Raw genomic sequence first — 26,060 nt, 5'->3', positions numbered from 1 at the left:
GTACTCATTCTGTATTGCTACCCAAAAGTCTTTTTTATCTGAACAGTGCAAGCTTGATTCTTAGCACCTTGCCTTGATTAGATGAAGAGTCATCCCTAGGAATGCTCCCAGGGGCTTCCTATGGTTCTGCAAAGGAATTATTGTCTTGGTTATATCTGATTGCAATGTGCATTATTCATAGTCCTGGTCTTTAGTTGTGAGTAGTGGTAATCTGAGAAGAACAGCTCTACATTTGTATGCAAATGTAGTCAGAGGATGTCGTTGAAGCTGACAACATAATTGTGCAGGTGTGTTGAAAAAAATGTCTACTTAAAACAAAAGTGTAGATTCCTGAAGATATGCATTATGTGAATTAAAGCAGAAAGGCAGTCACACGCATAAGGAGCCATGCACATTTGCTTATCACTATGATTCATAGAGATAGCTTAAAAGGGCCTCATCTGCATGCAAATTGTGTAAAGAACCCTGAACTTATATGAGTAAGTTTAGCAATATTATATCAGCTTGGGATTATTTGAGTTAGCGGGCAAATTAATTAAGATACCACAGACATTTTAAAGTAAGAAAAATATTAGAAATGCTGCAAATTATTAGGAATAGTTGAAAATGAGGTAAGATTATTGAGTTCACTTCATAAAATGTTTGTTTTATTTATATGATGGACTTATTACAATAATGTAAACTGTTATTTGTAAATGGGAATGTACTACAGCAGCAGTGTGACTTATTAGTGATCACTGAGAACATATTTTACTTTGGTGTCTTTTAGTGATTGCACATACATGGTAGAAATTAATGATTGAATTACTGACGTGGCAAGGACGTTTTGCTCGTTGAACATGTGTCTCTGCTAGGAGATTCCTGAGGGTCTCTGACAGTATTTGTATTACAAAATGTGGTACGGACAAATGAAAAGTCAGATGTATTAACAAAATACTTTCTGTTTTTTAAATGTTTTCTTTAGTATTGTTAATGTGTTCATGATTGTGCAAATATTACTTCAGCACAACTTTATTTGGCTGGACCTTTCTTCTGGATAAAATTATGGGGGTTGTGTGGTAGCTTGCATATTCCAAGGAAATGATTCAACATTGTAGACAATAGAGTTATCTGGAGTACTTGTTGAAAATGCATTAGAAGAGGTTGAAAAAGATGTAGTATTTGTAATCCGTATGATAAAAGGTCTAATAAGTGTAGTAAGTTTGACCAAATATTTAAAACAGATTAGTTTTATGAGGAATTTTTCAACAAATACTGGCACATATTTAATGAGAAAATGTAATATCAAGAAGGTAGTGGGAGAGGACTTTGTATCACCAATAGGAAATCATAGAAATCAAGGAAATTATTAATGATAATAATAATAATATAGTACATTCAGCACAAAGGCTGATTGATACATTTAAACATGGTTTGTATATCAGTTGCCATTCTTTACCTAAGAAAAATAAGAGTGTCCCCCAGCCAAAAACAGCCCATAAATTTTATAATTACTTCTTTTTGTACTTGTGGTAGGTGTGTGGCCATGACTTTCTGTGTCATTGTGGTTAGTCTGTGACTGATGGCGGTAAACTGCAGAAAATAAGTGTCCTGGATGTGCCAAGAAATGTGCAACTGATGTTTGCAGAGCAATCATGTGCTATAATATTGACTTCCTTATCTGCAGGTTAGTACCTGTCTACCTACTGCAAAGATAGTTACTTGATAAAGCACTATGAATTTATTGACACCATTTCTGCACCAATGCTCAGACTAGCAGAGGACAGAAGTCATTATCACTAGTATATTTTTTAAGCCTGTGTGATGTGCATCTGCAGTTTACCCTAAGGTCTTTGGAGGAAGTTGTAAGTTATAAAAGTGGAGAAAGTTCGCTGGACTCAACAAGCAGCAGCTTAGCGAAAAGGTGCAAGTTAGATTTCTCTTGCAGCATATCAAAATTGATATCAGAAGGTTAGGGATAAATTAAAAATATGGGCTGAAGGCATTGTCATAAAAGGTGTTGCTATCTTAAAGTCAGAAATAAGCTGTCCTTGAGCTTTAGGTCCTCCAGTTAGTAATTTGGCAGGGGGGGGGGGGGTCTTTAAAGGCTTAGTAGTAACAGTTTTTAAAGGGAACTTGGAGTGAAGTGAAGGATTTGCATTAGGTTTCATTGCATTTACCATGGTCCAGGGAAAATAAGGATAAGCAAAGATGGACTGCAGACATGTTTTGTAGAAATGCAAATGCATTTTTCTCTGTGTATCCAATAGGCAAATTCAATTTGTCACTAGCTGGGTTCTGAATTAGACACGATCCTTTCGGCTTCAATCAAGCTAGCCCGTCTTTGATTTAGTAGCTGACTGTTTTTTTCCTACAAAAAAAAGAAATAGAACTGCACTGCAGTTTGAATTTCAGTCCTATTTGTAGGATTGAAATTGAGAAATATTTGATGCATGTGAAGTTGCTTGGTAACCTTGCAATTCTTCCATGCTTTGTCCCTGGATTAGATTAATTTTAGCTGGAAGTTTCTGGTGCCTTTAATTCTTCAGTTGGCCACTGTTAATTATATTGCTGTCTATCTTCTTTGAAGTGAATAATTACATATCTGGATAAACCACCTGTCCTAGACTGCATTTTTATTTTACCTTTATTTGAAATTTGTTTATCAGGAAAGTCCGACTGTGTACAGAACCCATTCTCAGCAGTGGCCCGGGGGAGAAAAGCTCCAATAACTAAACATTTAATACATGTACAGTAATACACAATTTGTAATACAAGTGTGATGACAGAAGAGGCAATATTCTGTTCCAGTCAATCACTTCTAGATTGGTTGAAACCAGAGGCTCTCCGGTGAGTGAGAAAGAGCATCCTGTATTCAGCCTGTTACATGATCAGAAAGTTTACTGAGCAGTGATAAGTTATAGGATTAACCCAAACAATTATTCCATAGCATCTGCCTGAGTTGTTAGTAGTAATGATATCTAAGATTGTGTCATTGACAGTCAAAGGGTTGTCTATAGTAAGAAGTGACCAATGTTGTCATATAATTTACAAAGGCAAAGTGCAGGAGTTATCAGTACAAACATTGTCTCTGTTTAAGACTGCAGTCTTCCAAAATATAAAATTCTTTTTACAGGTCCATGGTACAACAGGAAAAGTAAATTCTCAATAAGTGTTAAAGTACTACAGTAAAAAAAAGGGGTATTGTAAACATAACAGATAAAGCCTTTTGTATATACACCAGCAGGCCATTTTACTACTAGCCAGCTGAATGCACAATCATTTTTAGGGCTTTCTGGTGACTTCCTAACTAAAACAATACTCCTGCCGCTACTATAAGGCCTGATCGGTCATATATGAAAGCTTGAAAGTTACTCCAATTAGATGATTTGGCAAGATGGAAATTGGTTGAAAACATCTTGGTTAGTGCATTCCTCTCTACAAAGGACCTCAAATGTTAACAAGCCCATCAGTCACAGATGCCAACACCTGCAGTCAGTGTGTGAGTATGTAAGACTAATAATTAGCTGCTAAGCTATATCAGCAAATAATTTAGAAACCAGTAAGTAGTAACTAATACCCATAAGGAAGGAGGTTTGTTGGAAAAGGCTGTGTAACATGCTGCTAGTGAAGCTATTGTTTTGGGACTCATTTAGATAGTGCAACTACAAAGAGGAGCATAAGTGGGAAGACAGTGTTAGTTCCTGTTAGCTTTCACTAGCATCTGGAGTGATGTTAGGTGGTAGTAATTCTGTGCTCCCATGCACACCAAAAGATACAAAGGAAAGTCTGTTACTTTAACACTGGCAAAGAGGGAAGTGCTCCTCAAATCATATAGCCACCACAACTCTCCAGATGTCTATTAGGTGATGGAAATGATGGAAGAAGCCCACACCAGCCAAGAGGGACCAGCAGCCATAACAAATGAGGTAGCCAACAATGTCGATCCAGATGTGGTCTTGTATCCTTCTGCCTGTAAAATTTGTCAAATAGATTATGCATGAAAAAGGAGAGTGGGCATTGAAGATGACAAAACACTTATCAAAAGGACTTATAAAGGTGTAGAGGACAACCTCTAAAGAGAGGAAATCATTGTCATATATTAAGTATCTGGGATAAGGGACTGATCCCAATGTTGGTGATTGCCACTAAGCAAAATTTTTAATTTTTAATTTTAATTTTTTTTCTGATTGTCTTAGAAATTTTATAGTTCTAAGGTTTAGAATGGTTAGACCTGACTAAACTGTGTAGAGTGCAAAATATACCTTCCTGATAGAAATGCACTACTAAAAATAACATTTCATGGTTTATAAGTGGAAATAGTTAAACATGTATCCCTTTTTGAAGTTTTAAGAGCAGATTTTTGAGTATATTTTTAAGTGGTAGCTAGTTGGGTGGTGTATGGGAAAATTTATGACGTCTGAGAACAAAATATTGAATTCTGGCCACTCTGATATATATACACACATACATGTTTGAAGTTTGAACTAAATTTGTCTGCTAGTAGTAAATTGCCTATGTCCAGAAATTTAAAATAATTTACTATTATTCTGTGCAGTGCTGCAAATTGTTTCTGAGGTTTCTAACATAGTTAAAGAAGGCTTTCTGGCTGCCTGTCACCTAGTTGGTTATTTTTTACCTCATATCTAGTTTTCATTGATTTGATCAGGGTAACAAGCTCCCTATTAAGTTTAGCAAGAGTGTCTTAAATGTGGCTTTCTGTTTACTTCAGAGGGGAATAGATGTGTCTATGCAGCTATTTACACATGCATAGGATTTGACAGTAAAGGATTTCACATAATTCAGGCCACTGCTTAGTTTTAGTAGATTAACCGTAGCATAATATTTGAAAACATAGGTATTGGAAGATGCTTTTGGCTTCAGTCTTTTAATGAATGTGACTGATTTGTGGTCCGGTTTAACCAGGGAGGAAGTGACAGTTGGTGGACACCAAAGTTTTGTCCCATATTATTAAGGACCAAGTCCAGGATTTTTATCACTCTTGTTTGGGTACAGACTAATTGATCCAGATATCCTGTACTGATGAAATCCCGAACTGTCTGGGAATACATACTCAAGGATATAAAAGTTTCCCAGTTAATGGAGGAGGAGTTGATCGAGGTCTCCTAGAATAATGGTGTTGGCTTAATGCATAGTGACACCATATTAGTTAAGTAGGAGAATATGGACTGATGGGGTACATAGACGGGACCTATATTTAGGTATGACACAGTAAGGAGTTTTGTTAATGCTAAGTTGGATGTAGAGGAATTCCACATCATTATCTCACCTAGTAAGTCTGGAGATGAATTGTTCTTTAAGAAAATGTAGACACCATCACCTTTTCATCTAAGGTGGTAGGCCTGAACTTGTGGCAGGTATTGAAATTCTGCATTAAAGGAGTGCTGTCATCAGTCTTGAATTAGGTCACTGTGATGATGCATATATAGATGTTTTCCAGGGGAAAGAGTGCTTGTAAGGAGTGGACTTTTTAGCTTAGGCTCTGAAAAGGAAATTGGTTATTTTCTAATTCATGTAGCTATAAAATTCAGTATAAAGACTGTAAAAGTTTCTGAATACAAACACACTATTAAAGCAGCATCATGGTAGGGAGTACTTCAGTACAGAGAGATTCAACTATATACAGAGCCATGAGTTCCTTTATTCCTTTCTGTCAACCCCCCCCCCCCCCCAAGCAAACACCAAGTTCACACAGGGTTTAAAGTTGTTGTAACTTTGACAAAATCTATTTATGTACATTGTCAAGGCTGGAATGAGTAAACATTGTAAAAATATGTGGAAATGACAGTTTGACAAAATCGCTAACGGAGGTAGCATACCCCTCAGCTGTCTATGTTTTTGCAGACTGTCCAGAAGTTTGCCCCCATATTCCTACTAAAAAGGATTGAAGTTGCTAAATAGTTTTAGACATCATATCCTTTAAAAAATACATACCAACACAAATCCTGTTATTCTAGCAATACCAACGCAAATCCTGTTACTCATGAATGCAATATTTATAATCTGTCCCTGTTTATTTTAGGGTTTGTCCAGATTTCTTGCACTAAGAAGTTGAGGTGTGTGTTTGTGTGTGTGATAGAGAGAGACAGACAGACAGACATAGAGAGAGAAATGTCCTAGTTAGATCTAACAGGTGGAATTTATTTTAAAATGCATTTTCAAGGAATTGTGAGCTTCAAGGGAAGCAAAGGTTACTGCTGCTCATGCTAAGTCTGCTTAAAATGTGTAACTGTTTTGTGTAGCAAATGGTATTATTGTGGTATAGAATTTTAAAGCAGTGCTAGCACAGCAGGTAGCATACTTGCATCCTGATGCAAAGGGCTGTAGGTTCTATTCCTGCAGCATGTACATTTGTATTTTAAGGGGATATGGCACTGCAGTTCTTAGTATGTCCTCCTTTGGATGAGACACCTAATAACCTGTTTTTCAGCTTGCCACCCCTTTCCCTATTGAAATATACCAGCTTAGCATTTCTTTTAATGTAACATAGGCAGTTTATTCTTCAAGGGCAACAGGCACTGAATTTGTAAATGAAACACTGAAGTATAAAGTTGTTTTCTAACAACAATCTCTTCATTGGTTTCAGATCTCTTTAATGTGGAATTATTCAGATGACTTTCTGCATATTGACTGATATTGGTTGATTGTATGACAGAAGTTTGAGTGGCCCTTTATGGTTGAAATGTTCTGAATTAGGCAGGTTGTCATTATTGGTTCATATGATTTGTTTCATTGCTTAAAGGAAAAATGTTCAGAACTATAACTTTTAAAACACACTAACAAGTGGTGCTGTATTATGCAAGGGATATAATTCAGTTATTATATAGTATAATTAATAAAGTCAGGAAGGTGAATCAAAGAACTTTTGCATGGTTCTAAAAATGTATGCAAGGAGCCTATGATTTGAAAACAGCCCAAAGGTAAACTTACCCAGCCACTGGCCAGATGCACTTTCTTTGAATGTGAGTTTCAATGCTGTTTCAGTGAATGTTGGTTTCAAAGGTAAAGTTTTAATGCTAAGTCTGTTTTCATTGTAAGACTATTGCTTTGTTTAGGTTTAATAAATGCCTATTAGTGTTTGTGCTATAAAATTTGAAATAAAAGTTGTAAATGAAATCCAAATATCTGTAATCATTGTAGAAGTAAAGCATAAAACAGTATGCACACTGAGAGATTTGAACAGTGTCTATGACAAAAGGGGAGAGATATTCAAGTAACAGGACACTGGAATGGCTGTGTGGGTGGGGCTATGTGGGCAGGGCTCTGGGTTTGCACCCCCCCCACCCCTGCAAAACATCCTGCGGGCTCCCTTGAACTCCAGATATAGCTTCTCCATAAGAGTTTTCATATTTTAATTTTTGTTATAGCAGCAAACAAGATCTGAGGTAACTGGGGTTGGTGCATTATGGGTAAGGTAGAAGCTTGAGAGTTTTTGGTTGCCATGAGCTTTAGCAATGGCAGAGTCACCCATCAGTTGAGGAAGAATGAAAGTGAACAACACAGATGGAGCATTATGGTGACTACATAACTTCTTTTTAAGGAATTCTGCCGAGTCTATGTAAGTACAGTATTTTAGAAAAATGATCAAGGAACACAAGGGTGCACCTTTATAATGCAATGTAAAAGACTGAATACAGTTGAGGAGTAGTGTTTTTATGGAAAGGGTGGTGGATGATGGGAAAAGCCATCCCAAAGAAATTGCTCTAATAAAAAATAGTGCCAAACATTAGAAGTGCGAGGGACATATCTAAGAGTTATGTTGAGTGGAAGAAAAATGAAATAAGCTGTTGGTTAAGTAGATCCGCACCTGATCTAGAAGGTATAGAAATTGGCAGACTAAGATCCAGATTCTAAAAATTTTTTTCTCTTAGTGAGTTACTGCTGTTTACACCAGTAAACCCATATCTGCAATCAAAACCTTGCACTTCTGTGTGTTTTGTTCAAATCTAGTAGACAGACCTGTAGGACAGTGTGATATACAAGGTTTGTGGACATAGTGTGATGAAATTTGACAGTCATATCTGTAGGTATTTTCTTACTGTTGTATCATTGCCTGGAATGTTGGTCTTCATATTCTGCCTTGTGTGTAGATGTCCTGTATGTAATATAAGTTGTGCAAGGTGGGTAATGGAAAATGCTGCAGCAGTGAAGGTAACTGTAGTTAAATGATAATCTAACTTTAGCAGCCTGTTTATTGTTAAAGCATAGTAATTTGATTTCCACTTTTGCAGCTGAATCCTTTATTTCATTCCACAATGGCTGTTCACCAAGACCAAGGTAGTTCATCTCACAATGAACAACAAAGTGAGATGGCAAACACAAATACTAATGCCTCTCTAGATGGAAAAAAGACTGATTTTCTGAAGTGGTCGAGACTTCCCGGACAGGTAAAAAAATTAAGTGCTTTCATTTGTAGTTTGTTTTATCAACCCCTGAATTTATGTTTGGAGTGAGCTATCACTGGACAAGTCTCAGTTAGAAGGCAACACTGTTAGAAATACCTTAAAGAAGTAGCATGCCATGGCAGGCTTCAAACCAGCTTCTGTGCAAACTGTTCCTATTGAGCACTTCATATGCTGATTTGCTGTATAGACTGTCCGTTCAGAACTGCATCAAACTTTAGATGGCTACTTCTCCTTAATTTCTTCCTTGCTTTACATGAAAAGCACAACACTTTCTGTGTCATTAAGACTGTTCACATTTTTTTTCTCACTTAGCATCCAGTGACTAACTTTTCAGTTTATCTGATTTTTCCTTTAGATGCTTATGTCTAAATCGTCATCTGCATCCCCTTCCCCATTTCTTACTTTGGTTGTGTAATGTTCCCCAGTTCTCCATACTTCTGTGGGACCACCACATAATCCTTTATTGGATAAGTCCTGTCTCAACAGAGAAGAAAGCCTTAAGGCTACTAGGTTATATATTTACGTCATGACTGAGGAGAACATAGAATGCACAGGGTCATTATACTGCATTCAGCAGGTGTTTTCCCTTGGATTACAAATGCCACACAATGTGCAAGGTGACTTGCTTACATAGGCATGCAATAGTTAGGGCTAATCAATCATCTTTCTGGTGGGTTGCTGTTTAATTGCTGTGCCCACTAAATTACCAGCTGATGATTTTTGTTTTCAGCATCCATCTTATCCAGAAGTCATGTTGTTGACCAGTCTTAACATGTCTTCCAGTTCTCAAAGTGAGAGAAGTAAGCACACATCACCTCATTATTTCTTTTCCACCCAACATCATATCCTTCGAGGAGGAAACTCAGGTTGTCTGGTTTGTGATTGAAGCATCCTTCCTCTATTCTAAGCAGTTGACCAGTTACAGAAATATGGTTTCCATAGTGAATGAGGTGTGTGTGTGTGTGTGTGTGTGTGTGTGTGTGTGTGTGTGTGTGTGTGTGTGTGTGTGTGTGTGTGTGTGTGTGTGTATTTAACTTTATGCACTCTGAAGACTCTCTGTGTGGTTCCAGAATAAGTTATTTACATTGACTTTATACAGTGCAGGTTATTTACAGTGCCATCCTGCAATTTCACCCACGTTATACAAGGTACTCACAAAGCAGTCCAAGCAAATGACTCAAATTTCAGCTCAGATAAACAGAGCCAAGTGTCTCTGGTAGTCTCTGCATAGTCTCCCAGCTGTCTACCTCTCTCTGCCAGAGAAGCCCACAACTGTTTGCATGTCTCTGACGCTCCCTTTTATAAGAAGAGGGTATAGCCTTCTTTTCACTGGACCTCCATGCAAGGTAAGTGAGGATTCTCCTCCACACTATTCCAAAAGTATAACTTCACAAATCCCACAACTGCAGTAGATAGGCACTGTACTACATAATCCTGCCCCCATCCTAGCTCAGGCATGTGGGAATGAGGATTTTTTATCAGCCAAATCGCATATTGTGTGGCCCATAAGTTCCCAAACCACGTGGTTTATAACTCTGCCGATTAGGCAACAACTGGCATTATATGTGACTTGAGAAGATGTAACATCATGATCAACTAATGGCATGCATAGCTCTTAGTGGTAAGCACTCTGCCCTTAGACTCCTCATCTTTTTTTTATTTGCTGTAAGGCACTTTATTTTCCTCTTGGTACTTCAGTAAGAACTGACTTTGTGCGTTCCTTTTTTTGAGCACTGTTATTAACAAGCAGCTTCCTATAACCAAGGATACAGGGTTTGATTCCTTCTACCTCCACATGCCTGCTCTGTCACTCTTAGCAAGTGACTAAAGTAGACATTGCCCACAGGAGACCTCTGATAAGGGATGCTTGCATAAAACAAAATGAAATAATAAATGTAATGAGCTTCAGTTTCTCTGGTGTTTTACAGTGTTGTGTTGTACTGTTTCATGCTTGGACTGAATTTTAATAACTGTGAGTTCAAGCTGATGAACTCAGTTTAATTCATTTTTTATTACTTCACATGTTTCAGTACATCAGTTTGGCTGATTTATTTGTTCCTCATGGGTATTTACTCAAGGTGGTTTGATCTTATTTAAGTATGAATAGAGACACATGGTTACCTTGCATATTTTTCTTTAAGGTATGATATTATGACATATGCACCACATTTAGTTGGCCAACACTTGTTTCTCTTGTGAACACATACTGCTTCACCTCCTAGCAGAGTTTTGCGTTACTTTTTTGATAGCAGCACATGTATTGTTTTGCTCATTATTCATTTTGTCTTTCATTTTCAGTACAGACTACTCGTAAACAATTTACTAAGTTTGCTCTAATTTTTTCTTGTGCTATAAAACAGTGAGCACCCTTTTCATTTTCCATGGGGTTACATCCAAAACTAGCACCTTTTTTCTTGCCTTATTCAGCATTGAACCCCATTTTTCTTGTTGAAGATTTAACGTTTTATAATCAGTAGCTTTTTTTGCTTTAGTCACCAATGACCCCCTGCATCCTGTCAGAGGGTTTAGCTTTTGAGAATCAGCACCACATTAACTTTAGCTTCGCAAAATGTCAGATGTGGCTTTTAAACCAATTTTATCATGCAGAACTGTTTGTTGCAAGTCTTTTAGTGTAGCACCACAAAGAAGGTCATATATATTTGTATTAACTGGAGAGGCTGTGGACCTTAATAAATAGTTGAAGAATTTTATTTGGGAGGGGAATAGGGCAAGAATTAACAGGTATAAGTGGGTTTAGGATTACCTGATTTGAAGAAATGCTTTATAGAGCTATGAAGTTAAGGCTCAAATACATAATGTAGTCAGAAGGTTGCACATCAGAGTAGAAAGGGATGCTGATGAAATGGGGGGGGGGGGGTGTCAAGAAATATCAAGACAGTAGGATTTTGGATGCAGGTCCTTATGGTGAATAACAACAACTGCATAGAATATTATTTTTGTAAAGTAGAAGAAAGTATTCTAAGAACTAAGCCAATAGCGAAAGAAGATTTTGCCAATAGGGTTGACAGCAAGTAGGGGTAGAAAAAATATGCAAGCGGGGTCTTGAATTTACTGGAGGAAATTAGCAAAGGAACCAAGGTACCTAGTGAGGGAAAGGTAATAGAGTGGATTGAGGCTAAGCAGACGTTTGGACTGCATGTTAGAAATTTCTTTTCCTACTTGGGATTGATAAGACTATAGACAAAGAGAAAAGGTATAGGGAATTGGTAAGTGAAAGACCAGCTCTGGTAGAGTTTTTAGTTGAATGTCGAACAAAATCTGTTTAAGAGATAGCTTGTAGGACGTATAAAATGTTCTATGATAATTATATGAAACAATCAGCTGTTAGAACAGAGTAGTAAAGGAGAATGGTAAGACGGTCTACGAAGGAACAATGGGAGGGCATCTGTATGGCTATTAAGTGTGTAACAGTGTCCAAAATGTGTAGGGCTTTTGCATAAAAGTGTTCACATACTGTAGGTATTTTTATACCCCAAACAGCCTTCACAAAATTTTCCTCAGGTAGATCAGAAATGCTGTGGGTGTGATGAGAAAGAGATGGGTAATTGGGAGCATGTTTTTGGGGAATTTGATGAGCTGGCAGACTTTGCAAACTCCTTACAGAGAACTTTATTGGAAATGTGGGACCAAATTATTCTGACTAAATAAATGATTGTTTTGAGATGGGATTTAGTGTTTGAATTGCTTAGACACAGTAAGGCCTTATTAAGTTTAATGCTGCTGGCTGCCAAAAAGTAATTGCTAGAAAATAGAAGTCAAAATGTAAACAAACTGTAACTGAAATATTGAATATTGTACAGAGATAAAAGACTTGGATGTGGGATCTTTAAAAAGGATGGTGCAAATCACATATAAATATATAGAATTTTGAGAACAATGCATGCAAAATAATGTTCAGGAGGATGTAATGTTGGAGTGAATGAAAACTGTTGAATAGAAAACATGTATACTACATAAAATAGTGTAAACATTGCTATAGCTTGTTTAATGTGATGGCTGAATATAGTTGTTAAAAAAAGAGCTTCCCATTCTAGGCTATGTTGAACAGCTACAAGTCCCATCTTAATTGATTGGACCAGCTACTGTAAGGGCATGGGGCAGATATTCTGTAGATATACTAGCTATTTAAAATTAACAATTCACTGTGTAAGAAGACTTACTTCTTACTTTTGGATCTCATGCAGACAGCTAATATAATCAACTAGTACAATTCATTGCTGTCTGCAAGGCTGCACAAGTTCGTCTGTGCTTTCCATACACTGCACAGCTTTTAATTCTTCTAAACAGGGCTTATGCACTCAAAGATTTCACCAGTCTCTTCTAAAACAATAAAGTTGTGTTTTAGAAATAATTGGAAGACAGTAATTTTCCGCTTGCATAGACTTGATAGTTAAAGCATGCAGTGTAGTCAGCATTTCCCAGTGCACACAAAGTGCAATGCTTTTTCTCAGGAAACACCAGGGTACAAACTATAGTTATTTGACTTATTTTCACAAAAAGGACAGTGCAATTCTTTTTTTTTTCTCAGAGCACAGTTGAAGATAGACTTTGGATTGCCACTAAATTCTTTTTTCACACTCTGTATACTACTTCTCCACACTTTGCATTGACTAATGCAACTTTCAGCTTTTCTCTGAATGGCATGTAATTTGACACCATGATGCTTTATAGTTCATTGATTTCAGTGCTACATGTAAAATGCAGTTTGGTAATTTATCATAATTTTGCCATCTTTACTACTTCCTTCATTAATTTCTTTCATGAATGCATGGTTCATACTGAAACATTTTTTCCATCAGTTTAGGATATTCACTGTGCATATCTTTGTAAGGATCCTTGCAGTTATTTCATACCTCTTTGCCAAAACACTTTGCAGTACTTTTCATTCTGCCAATGTCTGACAAACCATACACTTCTTTTCAAACTTGGTTTTCTAAGTAATAGCACTTGCTTCTTTCTCAGAGTTATTTATTTTGCACTGCTTATAAATTCTGTCTGCTTCTGGGTATGGCAAAAATGCAGCCTCTGACACTGTTTAATGGTCGCTTAAGAGTTCACGTAATGATATACTAGCAGAAGTCATAGTTTGCCAAAAAAGAAAAACAAATACCACATTCTCATGAACCACACACTCAAGCCACTGTTTTTACAGGTGAGGAAATCAACTCATAATGGGTATGCACTTGCAGGCAGTTATGTAATAATCAAAATGAATTATGCATTTGTATAGTTAGACCAAACGTTGCCCTTATGAAAATACCAGTTTAATATTAGCAAACCAATCTGGAGACTCCATGTAGTGTTTTGGTATATTATTCACAGTGCCAACATACCATTCCAGCTGCATTATACAGGGTCCTCACAATTCAGTCCATGTAAATGACTCAGTATTAGCTTAGGAAATAGCTCTTAGTTCATTTTTCTTCCACTTGGAAGGCCATTGTCTCTTGTATTCATTTTGTCATGCTGTTCAGATCCCTGCCTGCGTATCTCTTCACAGTACTACCTTTTTCAACCAGAGAGGTTTACAACTGCCTCCACCTTCTCTCTGACCATCCATTATATAACAAGTGGGTGTGGTCTCCTCCACTCATAGCAGATGTTGATTCTCCTTCCAGAGATCCTTAGAATGGACACCCCACATTTGCCTGGAAGTGTTTGCTTAGGTATTTTATACCCATAGCCGGCCTTAGGCATAGGCCAACTAGGCAGCCGCCTAGGGCACCGGTCTAGCAGGTGCGCTTTTCCAGTATTTATTTGGTATAGGTAGACCAGGATGGGGGCACCAGGTAATGTGGTGGGGGGCGCCGTGGAGCCCTTTTGCCTAGGGCACCAGTTGACCTAGGGCCGCTCCTGTTTATACCCCAAGCAGACGTGAAAACAATTTCCTCAGGGAGGTAGCAAATGTAGGTGTGATGTGGAAGAAAGCGGTAATTAAGAACATTTGTTTTGGGAATGCAGTGAGTTGGTAGATTTTTAAAAATTCCCTACAGAGTACTCTATCAATAATGTTGGGTGAGGAAATAGCTGTAACTATGGATAATGATTATTTTGAGCTATGAAACAGGATCTGAATTGGCTAGACATAGTAAGGCCTTATTAAGTTTGATTTTTTTTGCTGCCAAAAAAACATTTCCTAGAAAATGGAAATCAAAGTTTAAACTAACTGCATTCAAAGTATTGAATATACAAAAAGAGATTAAAAAAAAAACTAGAAGAGGGATCTTTCGAAAAGGGAAGGAGCAAGTTACATAAAAATAAATTGAAATTGTGGGAGTAATACATGCAGAATAATGTGTAGGAGGAGTGAGTTTTAAAGGAAGGCGGTTACAAAGAAAAGATGAATGATATCTTCTTCCTCTTCTTTCAGCTTTTCCCAGTTAGGGGTCACCACAGCGGATCACCTGTCCGCTCATGATTGGCAGTGGAGTTTTACGGTATCAAGTTGCCAGCCCGGCGACAAACCTTCCACAGAAGGCACACACACGCATGCACTCACGCCTAGGGCCAGTTCAAAGTGCCCAATCCACCTACAGCACGTGTTTGGGATGTGGGAGGAAACCGGAGCACCGGAGGAAACCCATGCAATCACAGGGAGGACATGCAGACTCCACACAGAAGGCACCCCAGCCGAGGATTGAACCTCTTGCTGTGAGGTGGCAACGCTAACCGCTGTACCACTGCTGCCGCCCAAAAGATGAGTGATATCTAATGTATGTAAATGGAAAAATTGTTAATATGGTTTGCTTTCTGTTAATGTATTTTTTGCTTGTGTCTTAAGTGATGATTTAATAAAGGTGCTTAAAACATTAAAACATAAATATTTATACAAACACTTCCAAGCAAATATACTAAACCTTCTGGACTTATTACATATTTGAGAGCCATACATATGATCCCTCCATTGAAAATTGTTTTTCCAGTCCAGCCTCTGTTCACAATCTTTTCTAACTTCTTCTGATTGGATTCTTGCAGTTATAATGCATTATTGTATATTTCCAACTGCTAACCCTTTTTTAAGATCAGCTTCTGCGCTAGATTCAGCTAAAAAGTCTGTCAGGGCAGGTCTTTCACTTGGGACTCCCCTGTAACTTTGTTTGCCTATACACTGATATCAGTCCCTGGTAGGGAAGGCAGTCTCTAATCTGCAGGCCAGACTACTTCTTGGCCTAATCCCACTGTATTATCGCTCCCCGTCTAGTTATTTGCTCCCAATACTTTGGTTCCATTGCCAGTTTTCTTCAGGAAACTCCAACCACCGTTATTTGTTTTCTCTACCCCTACTACCAGTCATCCCTCTCTATTTTTACACCAAACACACAAAACTATGCATTTTCAAAATCTCCTTCCTCCAGTCCCATGTTCATTTGTTCTTAGAACACTTTCTGCAATTTTATGAACATAGTATTCCATATAGTGTTGTTATTCTCCTTAAGGATCTGCATCCAAAATCTCACTATCTCCTTATTTCTTGAACCCCTTCCTTCATCATCATTCCATTCCACTTTGAATTATAACATTCTGCTTGTGTTATGTATGTCAGCCTTAATTGTGTAGCTCTAAAATATGTTGTCAGATAAGGTAGTCGTAAACCACCTTGCTGTACTGGGAGGATCAACTTATCCCACTTGCCTTTCGCCCCTTCTAATTTCAGATAAATTCCTTCAGCTCTTTGTTAATTATTGTCCACAACATCTCTGATTACTAAAAATATTCATGACCTAAATATAAAACAAAAGGGACTAAAATTGTTTTCACTGTTTGCATTTTTTCTCTCCATATTCATAAACAAGATCTTCTTGTTTCGTAGTTTTTGTATTATCTTTTGTTCAGTATCTTCCCACATATCCTTAGCTGCAATAACAGGAGCCTTTTTAATCCATACTTCTAAGTATTTAATCCTATCATGCCACCATAAATATGGGTATTGCTGAATCTATTCCTGTGTGGCTACATAATTTACAACTTATTAATCTGCATTTTTGTCATAGTTTTTATTAGTGCATAACCTGAAATAGTAATTGGGTATTTGTTGAAGCTTTCGATTAAATACACATACTCCTGTAAAATGCAATTTCTGTCTAGTCTAAAGAAACACAAAACCAATATGGCCAACAAGACCTCTTGACAAAAATAAAAAAAAAAAATTACCGCAACCAGTTAAAAATACAGACCATTTATTTTCTTAGAACAACTAAGCGCTTTCTCCAGTACATAGGCTTCTTCAGATTTGAAGAGTCTGAAGAAGAAGCCTATGTACTGGCGAAAGTGCTTAGTTGTTCTAAGAAAATAAACGGTCTGTGTTTTTTAACTGGTTGCGGTAATTTTGTTTTTTTTTTTTTATTTCTGTCTAGTCTAGCCTAGTTATTGTACCTTGGGGTATAATAAGTAATTTACATCTGAGTTCCTACTACTAAATTCATGTCTTCCTTACCAAACATTTTCATAAACTTCTTCAGAAATGTACCCTCTTTTGTTATATTTTCCCTTCTAGGTCCCTCATTATATCCTCATTATTGCAAATGAAGTTCCAGTCCCCACCTATAAGTAATATTCCCTACTGATAGCTGGTTAATCTTCTCAATTTTTTTTAAGTTCCTTAATAGCAGTTTTTGATTGAATATAAATACATGCCAGCATAGTCTTCCTCCCTTGTCAATAACCCCTTACTACTATAAATCTACCATTGTTATTGTGTTTCCTCATCTATCACTACTGGAGACAGTATTATTAATCCCCTTTTCCTTTCTTCCTGATATTCTGCTGCATATCCAGCCCCAAATCCTTTCGTTATCAAATTCACATGCTCATTTCTATCTAAATGTGTTTCTTGCAGCATTGATATTTCCACTTTGCATTTCTTAGTGTGATTCAGTATGTTTTCTTTTTTATCTAAGGCCATTTACATTTCAAGATAGTATAGCTAATGTAACCGTTATGTTAAAATGCTGTTGTTCCCACCTGTAATGTGTCTGTTTTTTTGACTATGCATTTCCAACTTTTGCCTTACATGCAGACATGGTTTGGCAGGCTGATCCTTTATAGTTGTGTTTTTTTCCTGTCTACTTGAGCCTGTATCGCATTTTTCAAGACTTCTTGCTTTAATGAAGACTGTCAAACAAAAAGTAAATACATTTTAAGAACACCTTCCCATTTCGTATCAGTTTACAACAAACACACAAAACTATTAATTTTCAATAAATGCAGTTTTACAGTCCAGTTAAGAAAAAATTCCCCAGATCGGCAACTGCACTCACAGGCTAAAGCATGCCTGTATGCCAGCAAAGAAGAAATTTGGAGAACCTGAAAGAAACTCAAACAGAAAAGGTGAAATGAAAACTCTGGCTGGGAAGAATTCTACAGCCTTTCAGCAAAAAGCAGTGTGTTCCCAATTACACTGATTGCTCTCTGTTTCTTTCTTAGCTCTGTTCCACATCCAGATATGAAAAACAGCTTGCATGATTTCAGAAAACATTAGCCATTTGTCGTAAGAAAAAGTGCACAGGCTTGGGTGTATTTTAAAAGATCAAACAGACAAATTGTTGAAACCAATATGGTTGCGACAATAAGGTCGATAATTCAGCCCGTTGATAGAAAATCCCAAATACCATTAGCACACAACACAAACAATGGTTTTGCAGGGGGGCTTGCCCACCCCCTCCGCTAACTATATATAGCAACTCTGAGATCATATTACAGTGGGGAAAAGGACACATTTCCTGATCCCTACTGTGCCACGATCTCAGTCAGAACAGTTCCACAGACAGTTGTCGACCACATGGTTTCGACCATATAGATTTGACAATTTGTCCATTTGAGCCTTTAAAATAGACTCCACTGGCTATCTGTAAGTAAGATTAAAGTGTGCTCTGTTCTATTAAATGCATTAGAGTATTACAGCTACTAGGGAGGCTACTATCTCTTATTTAGTTTGCATAATTTCAGTCTTTGTTTTTTTCTGAACTGCTTGCCATTGTACCTTTAAATTTTTCATTTCTCCTAAGCAAATAATGTTTGGAACTCTCAAGATTAATAGCTTGTGATTTGTTTTTCTGGGAGAGGAAGAGAGCAACAGCCAAATGGGATAAGATAATGAACAAGGAGGTTTAAAATTAGCTGATTTGAAGGGACATTTTACAGCTACACAATTAAGGCTGTTATACATGACACAAGCAGAAAGCTATATTTCAAAGTGGAATGGGATGATGGTGATAAAGCAGGGGAGATAATTCAAGAAACAAAGGAGAGTGGGAGTTTGGATTTAGATCTTTAAGGAGATTAACAACGGTCTTACAAAATATTATGTTCATAAAATGTCAGAAAGTTTATTAAGAGCTAAGCCAACACAGGAATGGACAAAGTAGATTCTGCAGATAGGGATGACTGCAGTTAAGGGTACAGAGAATAGGTAATAGGGGAATGGAATTTACTAGAGGAAGCTGGCAAAGGAGCCACTGTATTGGGAACAAATAGAGGGGGAAGGTAGTAGAATGGGAAGGAGACCAAGAAGACATTTGGACTGCAGGCTAGATATTGCCTTCATTAGCAGGGATTAATATCAGAGTATAAGCAAAGAGAAAGAGATAGGGGAATCCTAAATGAAAGACCTGCACTGGTTGAGTTTTTATTTGAATCTAGAACAGAAGCTGCTGTTAAAAAGTGATTATTAGTAGGGCATATAAATTATTGCACATTAACTGTAGGAATCAGTCAGAAGAGGTCAAAAACGATTGGGAAGAGGGATTAGATAAACTATTCATAAACAGAAACAATAGGAGGACATATGTATGGCTGCCAAATATGCAACAAAATCTAGAAAATTTATGCTTTTTGCCTGGCAGTTTTTGCATAGGTGCTTTTACACCCCAAGCATACTACAAAGAATTTTTTTCTACAAGAAGATACCAAATGTTGGAGGTGTATTGTGGAGGAAAGAGGTACGTGAACGCATATATTGTCATCGTGTAATGAGCTGGCATACTTTAAAAATTCCTTACAGAATACTCAGGAATACGAGATGAGCAAATGAGTGTAACTAAGGAAATTATTTTTTTGAGCTGGGATGCAATATCTAAATTGCCTAGACATAGTAAGGCCTTGTTTTTAATTCTGGTGGTTGCCAAAAAAGCAATTGCTTGAAAATGGAAATCCAAGTCTAAACTAACCATACGTGAAGTAGTGAATATTGTAACAGCGATAAAGGATCATGAAGTAGGATCTTTAGAAAAGGGTTGGTGTAAATTATAGGTTCATAGATTAGTACTAAGCTAACTGCCCTTGCGAGCCATTTTAAGCCTAGCCAGTTATCCCTTGTGAGATTCAAACCTTGTACCTTGCGTTTGTAAGGCAAACACCTTAACCATTAGGCCACCCATGGAAATTGTGAGAGCAGAAAGCTTGCAGAAAAATGTTTTGGAGGAGGAATAAAGTTTAAAAGAAGACAGGAATTGAAAAATTTGTATAATGTTGATTTGATTATATTGTTTAGAGGATGGGCGACCTGTATATTGGCACTGTGAATGGAGAACAAACATACATAATAATGTACAGGTAATGCCCCCTGAAAAGTGAGTCTGTCAGTTCACAACGGCATGTTAAACTGCCATTAAACTCAGATTAAAAAATGCAAGTGGACACCATAATTTTACGCTTGCTAAACAGTGCTTTGCTGTTTAGCTATTGTAAAATGAAAACAAAAACTAAATACATTAAAAAATAAAAAGGGTGCATGTGTGAGAGTGATTGTGTGTTTCTGTTTTCGTGTAAGAGTGCGTGTGCATTGTGTGTGTGTGCATTGTGTGTGTGTGTATGTGTGTGTGCGTGAAAGTGTAAGTGAGAGAGAGCACTTACTGCTGCAGCAGTCCTTTGAAAGTATGAAACTCAATGCAGTGAGGACATTACTGACTGACTTTAATCTTCAACTTTTATCTATTAAATAATTATACAGAGGAGCATTATGTTCTGAATCAAATACTGTAACAGGAATGGGGGGTGGGACGTGGATAGAGAGCTGCATTACCTTTTTATGTTTTTATATATTTTTTTAATATGAGACAGAGACTGATTCATCCAAAAATGAAAGTGTGTGTGATTGGTTTGTGTGTGTTTATGTGTGTGTGTGTGTGTGTGTGTGTGTGTGTGTGTGTGTGCTTGTTTCTATGTATATGAGTGCATTTATTTATATCTTCTTTTATCTTTTATATCTTTACTATCTTCTTACTTCTATTTTATTTATTTTATATTTGTTAACCAGGTAGTGTCTGACTGGGCAAATAGCCCGTTTTCAGCGGAGACCCAGGGAGAAAAGCTCCATAACAATAATACAGAAAAGATTACAAAAAATTTACAGAGGTTTACAAAGAATATACAACAGGTTTAACAGCTGCCTACAATCACAATTTACAAAAAGAGAATGTAAACAGAAAACAGTACATTTCTTAGGCCTTACTATAGACAGTAATATGAAACTCATTAGATACATAACTAAAATATACCATTGTGGTATTTTCATTTGATAGAAGTAAGACAAGGAAAAGATAGCAGAAAAGAAACATTTGATTAATGGCATGAGAAGCTAGCCAGGGTATTACCGGAGCATAGTCACTGTTGAGTAAGGTATTCCTTTAGGAGTTGTTTGAAGCTGAATTTCCTGTTTGCACTTATTTTTAAAATCATTTTTTTCTCAAAACTTGCATTGTATCAGTCTTTGGCCTAGCACTCTTGTGTGGGGTCATTTACTGCACTGTTATAACTTGTTGATACTTGTGAACCTCTGCTATCTCTGAAAAAACAAAAAAAATCTTGCTTTTTTCCCACTTTTCTGAGATTTAAAAAAGTTCAGTTACAGGCTTGCTGTTCTTGAACTGTTTGTAAGTTTCTGTGAGGCCATTTTTTGCTTGGGCTAAAGGGAAGTCTCTCTGTTGATCAGTGGCAGTGAAAAACATTGATCAGCCTGCCTGCCCCTGTGGGAGTGGTTACTGACTTGAAACTGTAGTTTTATTGGCCATTTTGGGTCAATTCCTAACTCCTTCATCTTCCTCTCTTAAAACCCTCTTTTGCGCGTTTTTGCGCGGTTTTGTGCATAGTGCAGCAGTGGGCAGCGCCGCCTAATTGTGTTTAAACTATTCCTGGCTCCACAAAGTCTGCTCTTCACTTTTTCCCTTAGAACTGCTCTATCTCTCAATTTAAACACCATATTCTCATTCTAAGGCCCTTCACTGGTCCAATTAAGTAATCCTACAAGTTAGCACTATTAAACCATAAGCACTACTTACTCTTATACTCTCTACAATTACCCTGTCCTCTATTGGTCCATCTTAAATTCAGTTTCCTTATTACTCTAGCATGTCCAAAGGTCAGTCAATGGTTTCCTCTCCAGTCCAGCTGGTGAATCTGGGAATTTTGAGGCAATGTTACAACTGTCTCATGTACACGGACAACCCTCTCCTCCTCCAAACAGGTTCAAATATATGTGAGAGATTCAACTATTTAGCCAAACTGGAGGCTGAGCTCTCTCATCTCAAAACTGGTGTAACCAGTCAGGAGGAGAAGGTAACCTCACACAACACAATTCCAGTATCACATAGTCCCACCATATCAGCGAACCAAACACATAAATACATAAAAACATACTCGGAGGCTCTAAATAAAAATCTACCTAAGCAACAGAGACCTCCAAAGCAGACATCCAAGCAAACGCTACCTCAAAACAAAACACACACAACACATAACCCACAAAGTCAGTGTGCCAAGCAGCCACAGCCCTTAAGGCTGAATAACACACCTGATACTCTTGTTATAGGTGACTCTGTTGTCAGACACACTGACGTCCCATTCACCAGGCTGAATAAAGAGAAGGTCACGGTGAGCTGCCTGTCGGGTGCTAGGATCCGCCACATAAGGCAAGCACTCAGGTCACTCCAAAGCAATTACAAATATGACTCAGTCATTGTACATGCTGGTGTGAATGACCTGAGACGTACCTCCCTGGACTACATGAAAAGAGACATAGAGGAGCTCTCTGATCATATAGCCCAGGCTGGTATGACCCTGACCTTGAGCAGCATCTTACCCTCACCTAGAATGATGCCACAGTACAAAGACAAAATGATTGATTTTAACAATTGGCTAAAATTTTGGTGTCATTCAAAGGGGATCCAGTGTCTGTCAGCCTGGGATGACATGCTCGACAAGCCACGTTGCTTCGCTAGGGACGGCTTGCACCTGTCACCACTGGGCTTTCGGATATTGGCAAAGGCTCTTGCCACCCCCATAGTGCCTTTTTTAGGCAAGGCTCAAAAGTCAAACTCACCCCCATAGACAGCACAAGGAACAAGAAACTAAGGGTAATGCTGCTAAACGCCAGAAGTCTTAACCTCAAGATGCACGCACTCGAAGCTCTCCTCAGTATGGAGAACATCGATATCTGTGCAGTGACAGAAACCTAGTTCAAGGCTCCAGAGAGCACCCCAGCACTACCAGGCTATACCTCATATCATGCTTTTCGGCCCCAAAACCCGGACCGAACCAAAAAAGGAGGGGGAGTTTCCATATTTATCAAGGATATCCACACCTCCAGGTTAGTGGCATTGCACGAAGTATTGGAGACCATCCATGTGCAACTAACAGTGGGCAAGACTGCTTTTCAGTTTATAGCATCCTACAGACCAACCTCTCAAAGTCAGGAATCCCACTCGGCTTTCCTGAAAACACTGGAGAACATGAAGATCTCTCCGAACACCATTATATTGGGCGACTTCAACTACCTAAACATTGACTGGGAGTACTACTCAAGCCCCAGCAGCTTAGCCCAAAGGTTCCTGGAAATTATAAACTCAAATGCTATGGAACAACTAGTCACCACTCCCACAAGAGGGGACAACATACTAGACCTGATCATTACCAACATGGGGACTCTATGCTCCACACCAGAAGTTTATCCCTCATTGGTAAGATCAGACCATAAATTAATTTCACTGGATGTCCACATCCCGACCCCACCCCCAGCCCAGAAAACCACAGTGAAAAACTTCTCAAAAGCGAACTTCTTACTTCTCAAAACCGAAGTGGAATCCTTCAAGGCCCCAGGGCCAGTGGAAACTATGGCCCAAACTGCAGAATCTTATATAAATGCATTCTACGGAGATCTCCAGGAATGCATGGATCATGCTATCCCAAACAAAACCAAGACCCAATCATCCAAAGGCAGGCGTCCAGTCTGGTGGACCCCTGCCATAAATAAACTGTACAACAGAAGGAGGAAGCCACTACATGATAGAGCAAAATCCCTAATAGGGAAGGCATCTCTGATCAGTACTAGCAAAAAATTACGCTCCCTCATAAAATCCTCCAAGGCCAGCTTCGAGAGAAAAATTGCACAGGACACCAAAGACAATCATAAGGCTTTTTTCATTTATGTTAGAACCTGGGATGCAACTCCCAGACTTGTTCTGAGTTGATTCTAAATGACAAAAAATACACTGAACCCACAGACATCGCCAATATCCTGGCAGACAGGTTCAGTGCAAACTTCTCCACCCCCTCCCCAAAAGAGCAAGTATCTATCCCGGCAGAGGGCTGCCTCCCAAACATCTCAGATGCTCAGGTGAAGGCTGCCCTCTCCAAAGCAAAAAACACTGCTTCCATGGGACCCGATGGCGTCCCAGGTTGCGTCCTACATAAACTTCAAGAAGAACTAATCCCTCAAATAAAACAGCTATACAATCTCAGCCTCACTACAGGATATGTGCCCACAGAATGGCGTACAGTAGCAGAGGTTCCACTCCACAAAGGTGGAGCCTCTACGGACCTTGGAAACTATCGCCCCATAAGCCTGACTAGCTTAGTCTGCAAGGCTATGGAGAGGATCATCATGGAGCTCATAAACAAAGACATTGGGGACCTACAGACACTAGATCCTACCCAGTTCGGCTTTGTCAAGGGCAGATCCTGCCTTTTGAACCTGGTTGACTTCTTTGAAACAGTCACCAAAGCCATAGATGAAGAGAAGGTAGTCCACACAGCCTATCTGGACCTTGCAAAGGCATTTGACACAATACCCCACTCGGGCATCATAGATAAGCTATCCAGCTTAAATATAAACCCCTATGTAACAAGATGGGTTGCAAATTGGCTCAAAGACAGAACCCACAGAGTGAGAGTTACTGGAGCCATGTCAGACTCAAAACCGGTCACAAGTGGCATCCCACAGGGTTCTGTCCTGGGACCATTCTTGCTCGGTATATACTTTTCCGAGGTACAGGCAAACGTGGGAGGACTATGGCTCACCAAGTTCGCAGGCGACTGCAAACTGGGCGCCATAATCAACTCTCCAGCTGACACAAACATCCTTCAAAAAGGTCTCACAGAGACAGATAACTGGTGCCAGCGCCATGGTTTAAAGCTAAATGCCAAAAAATGTATAGTCATACCCTTTGGCAAAAACAATGTGCCCACAAATTACCACATAGGCAGAAACCCATTAAGTACAGAGAAAGTTATTAAGGACCTGGGGACCCAAGTTGATAGCAATCTCTCCTTTGAAAACTACATTGCCAAAGTGGTTAGAAAGACCTTCTACATAGCCCACCTCATCACAAAGGGTTTCACATCTAGATCAAGAGAGGTAATCGTGCCCCTTTATTCATCCCTCATCAGGCCCATCATAGAATACAATGCCCCTTTTGGGATGTACCTTACCCGACACCTGCAGCAATTAGAATGACCCCAAAAGTATCTCACCAAGAGGATCAAGGGTCTCAAACAGATGCCATATGCTGCTCGGTTAAAAAAAACTCCAGCTCTACTCAGTTGCATACCGCCTACTTGAGGCGATCTATGCCTGACATACAAAGCTATGTCAAATCCAGAATTAATGGACATGCTCCACCTCAGTAAATCTAAATCCCTTAGAGCCACACGCTCGAGGGACTTGAACCTCAGCACAGAAATAAATAGAACTTGCTGGAGGGACAGGTTCATAACCCAGAGGCTCCCTTCGCTCTGGAATAGAATTCCAATTCATGTGAGGCAGAGCACCTCACTGAATCTCTTCAAGAAGAATCTCGATAAGTGGATGGGGGATCGTAGGTTTGTCCCAGGGATTACTCCCGTGTCACTATTAGACAGAGGCACAGTAAACTAAACCTTAAAAAGGGCACAGTATACTCAAATCAAGGGGTGGTGTAAGCCATACAGAATCGGGCTAGTCTTATAATTGCCCCAGGGCAGATAGCCTAGTATGAACCTATGAAGCTATGACTATCTGTGTTATTTAGGATATTCTGGGGTATTAGGTTCCACTGTTTGGCTACTTTATAGGAGTAGGAGTCACCAGAGTAATTATGGGACTTTGTTACCCTGCGTATAAGTTTATCAGATGATCTAAGGGTCCTGGGGTTGGTATTTAGTTGCACTAGGTTGGAGAGTGCAGGGCAGTTTTCATGTTTGTGGATAATGGAGTGGGCAGCGGCGAGCTGATTGAGGGATAGAGTGGGCAATTCTGTGTGTATATGAGTGCATCTCTATATGTTTCTTTTTTTTTTTCAAAAACATTTTTATTTTGTTTTCATTATAAACATATGCACATGTACATATAACAAATACAATAAAACAATAACAAAACTATTTACAGTA

The 26,060-nt window shown here is 38.5% G+C and overlaps 1 protein-coding gene across 1 annotated transcript in view; it reads left to right on the top strand.

Annotated features, from left to right (window-relative positions):
* AHI1 (Abelson helper integration site 1) overlaps positions 1-26,060 on the top strand; it is a 2,471,520-nt gene that overhangs the window by 729,361 nt on the left and 1,716,099 nt on the right. Inside the window, exon 9 of the mRNA XM_044087109.1 lies at positions 8,232-8,387. Coding sequence (XP_043943044.1) covers positions 8,232-8,387 — 156 coding nt within the window. The remainder of the gene's footprint in view (positions 1-8,231; positions 8,388-26,060) is intronic.

This window comes from Protopterus annectens, chromosome 1.part1, assembly GCF_019279795.1.
Source record: "Protopterus annectens isolate FY-2018-M chromosome 1.part1, PAN1.0, whole genome shotgun sequence".
Lineage (NCBI taxonomy): Eukaryota > Metazoa > Chordata > Ceratodontiformes > Protopteridae > Protopterus > Protopterus annectens.
This window is presented reverse-complemented; position numbering and strand designations above follow the sequence as displayed.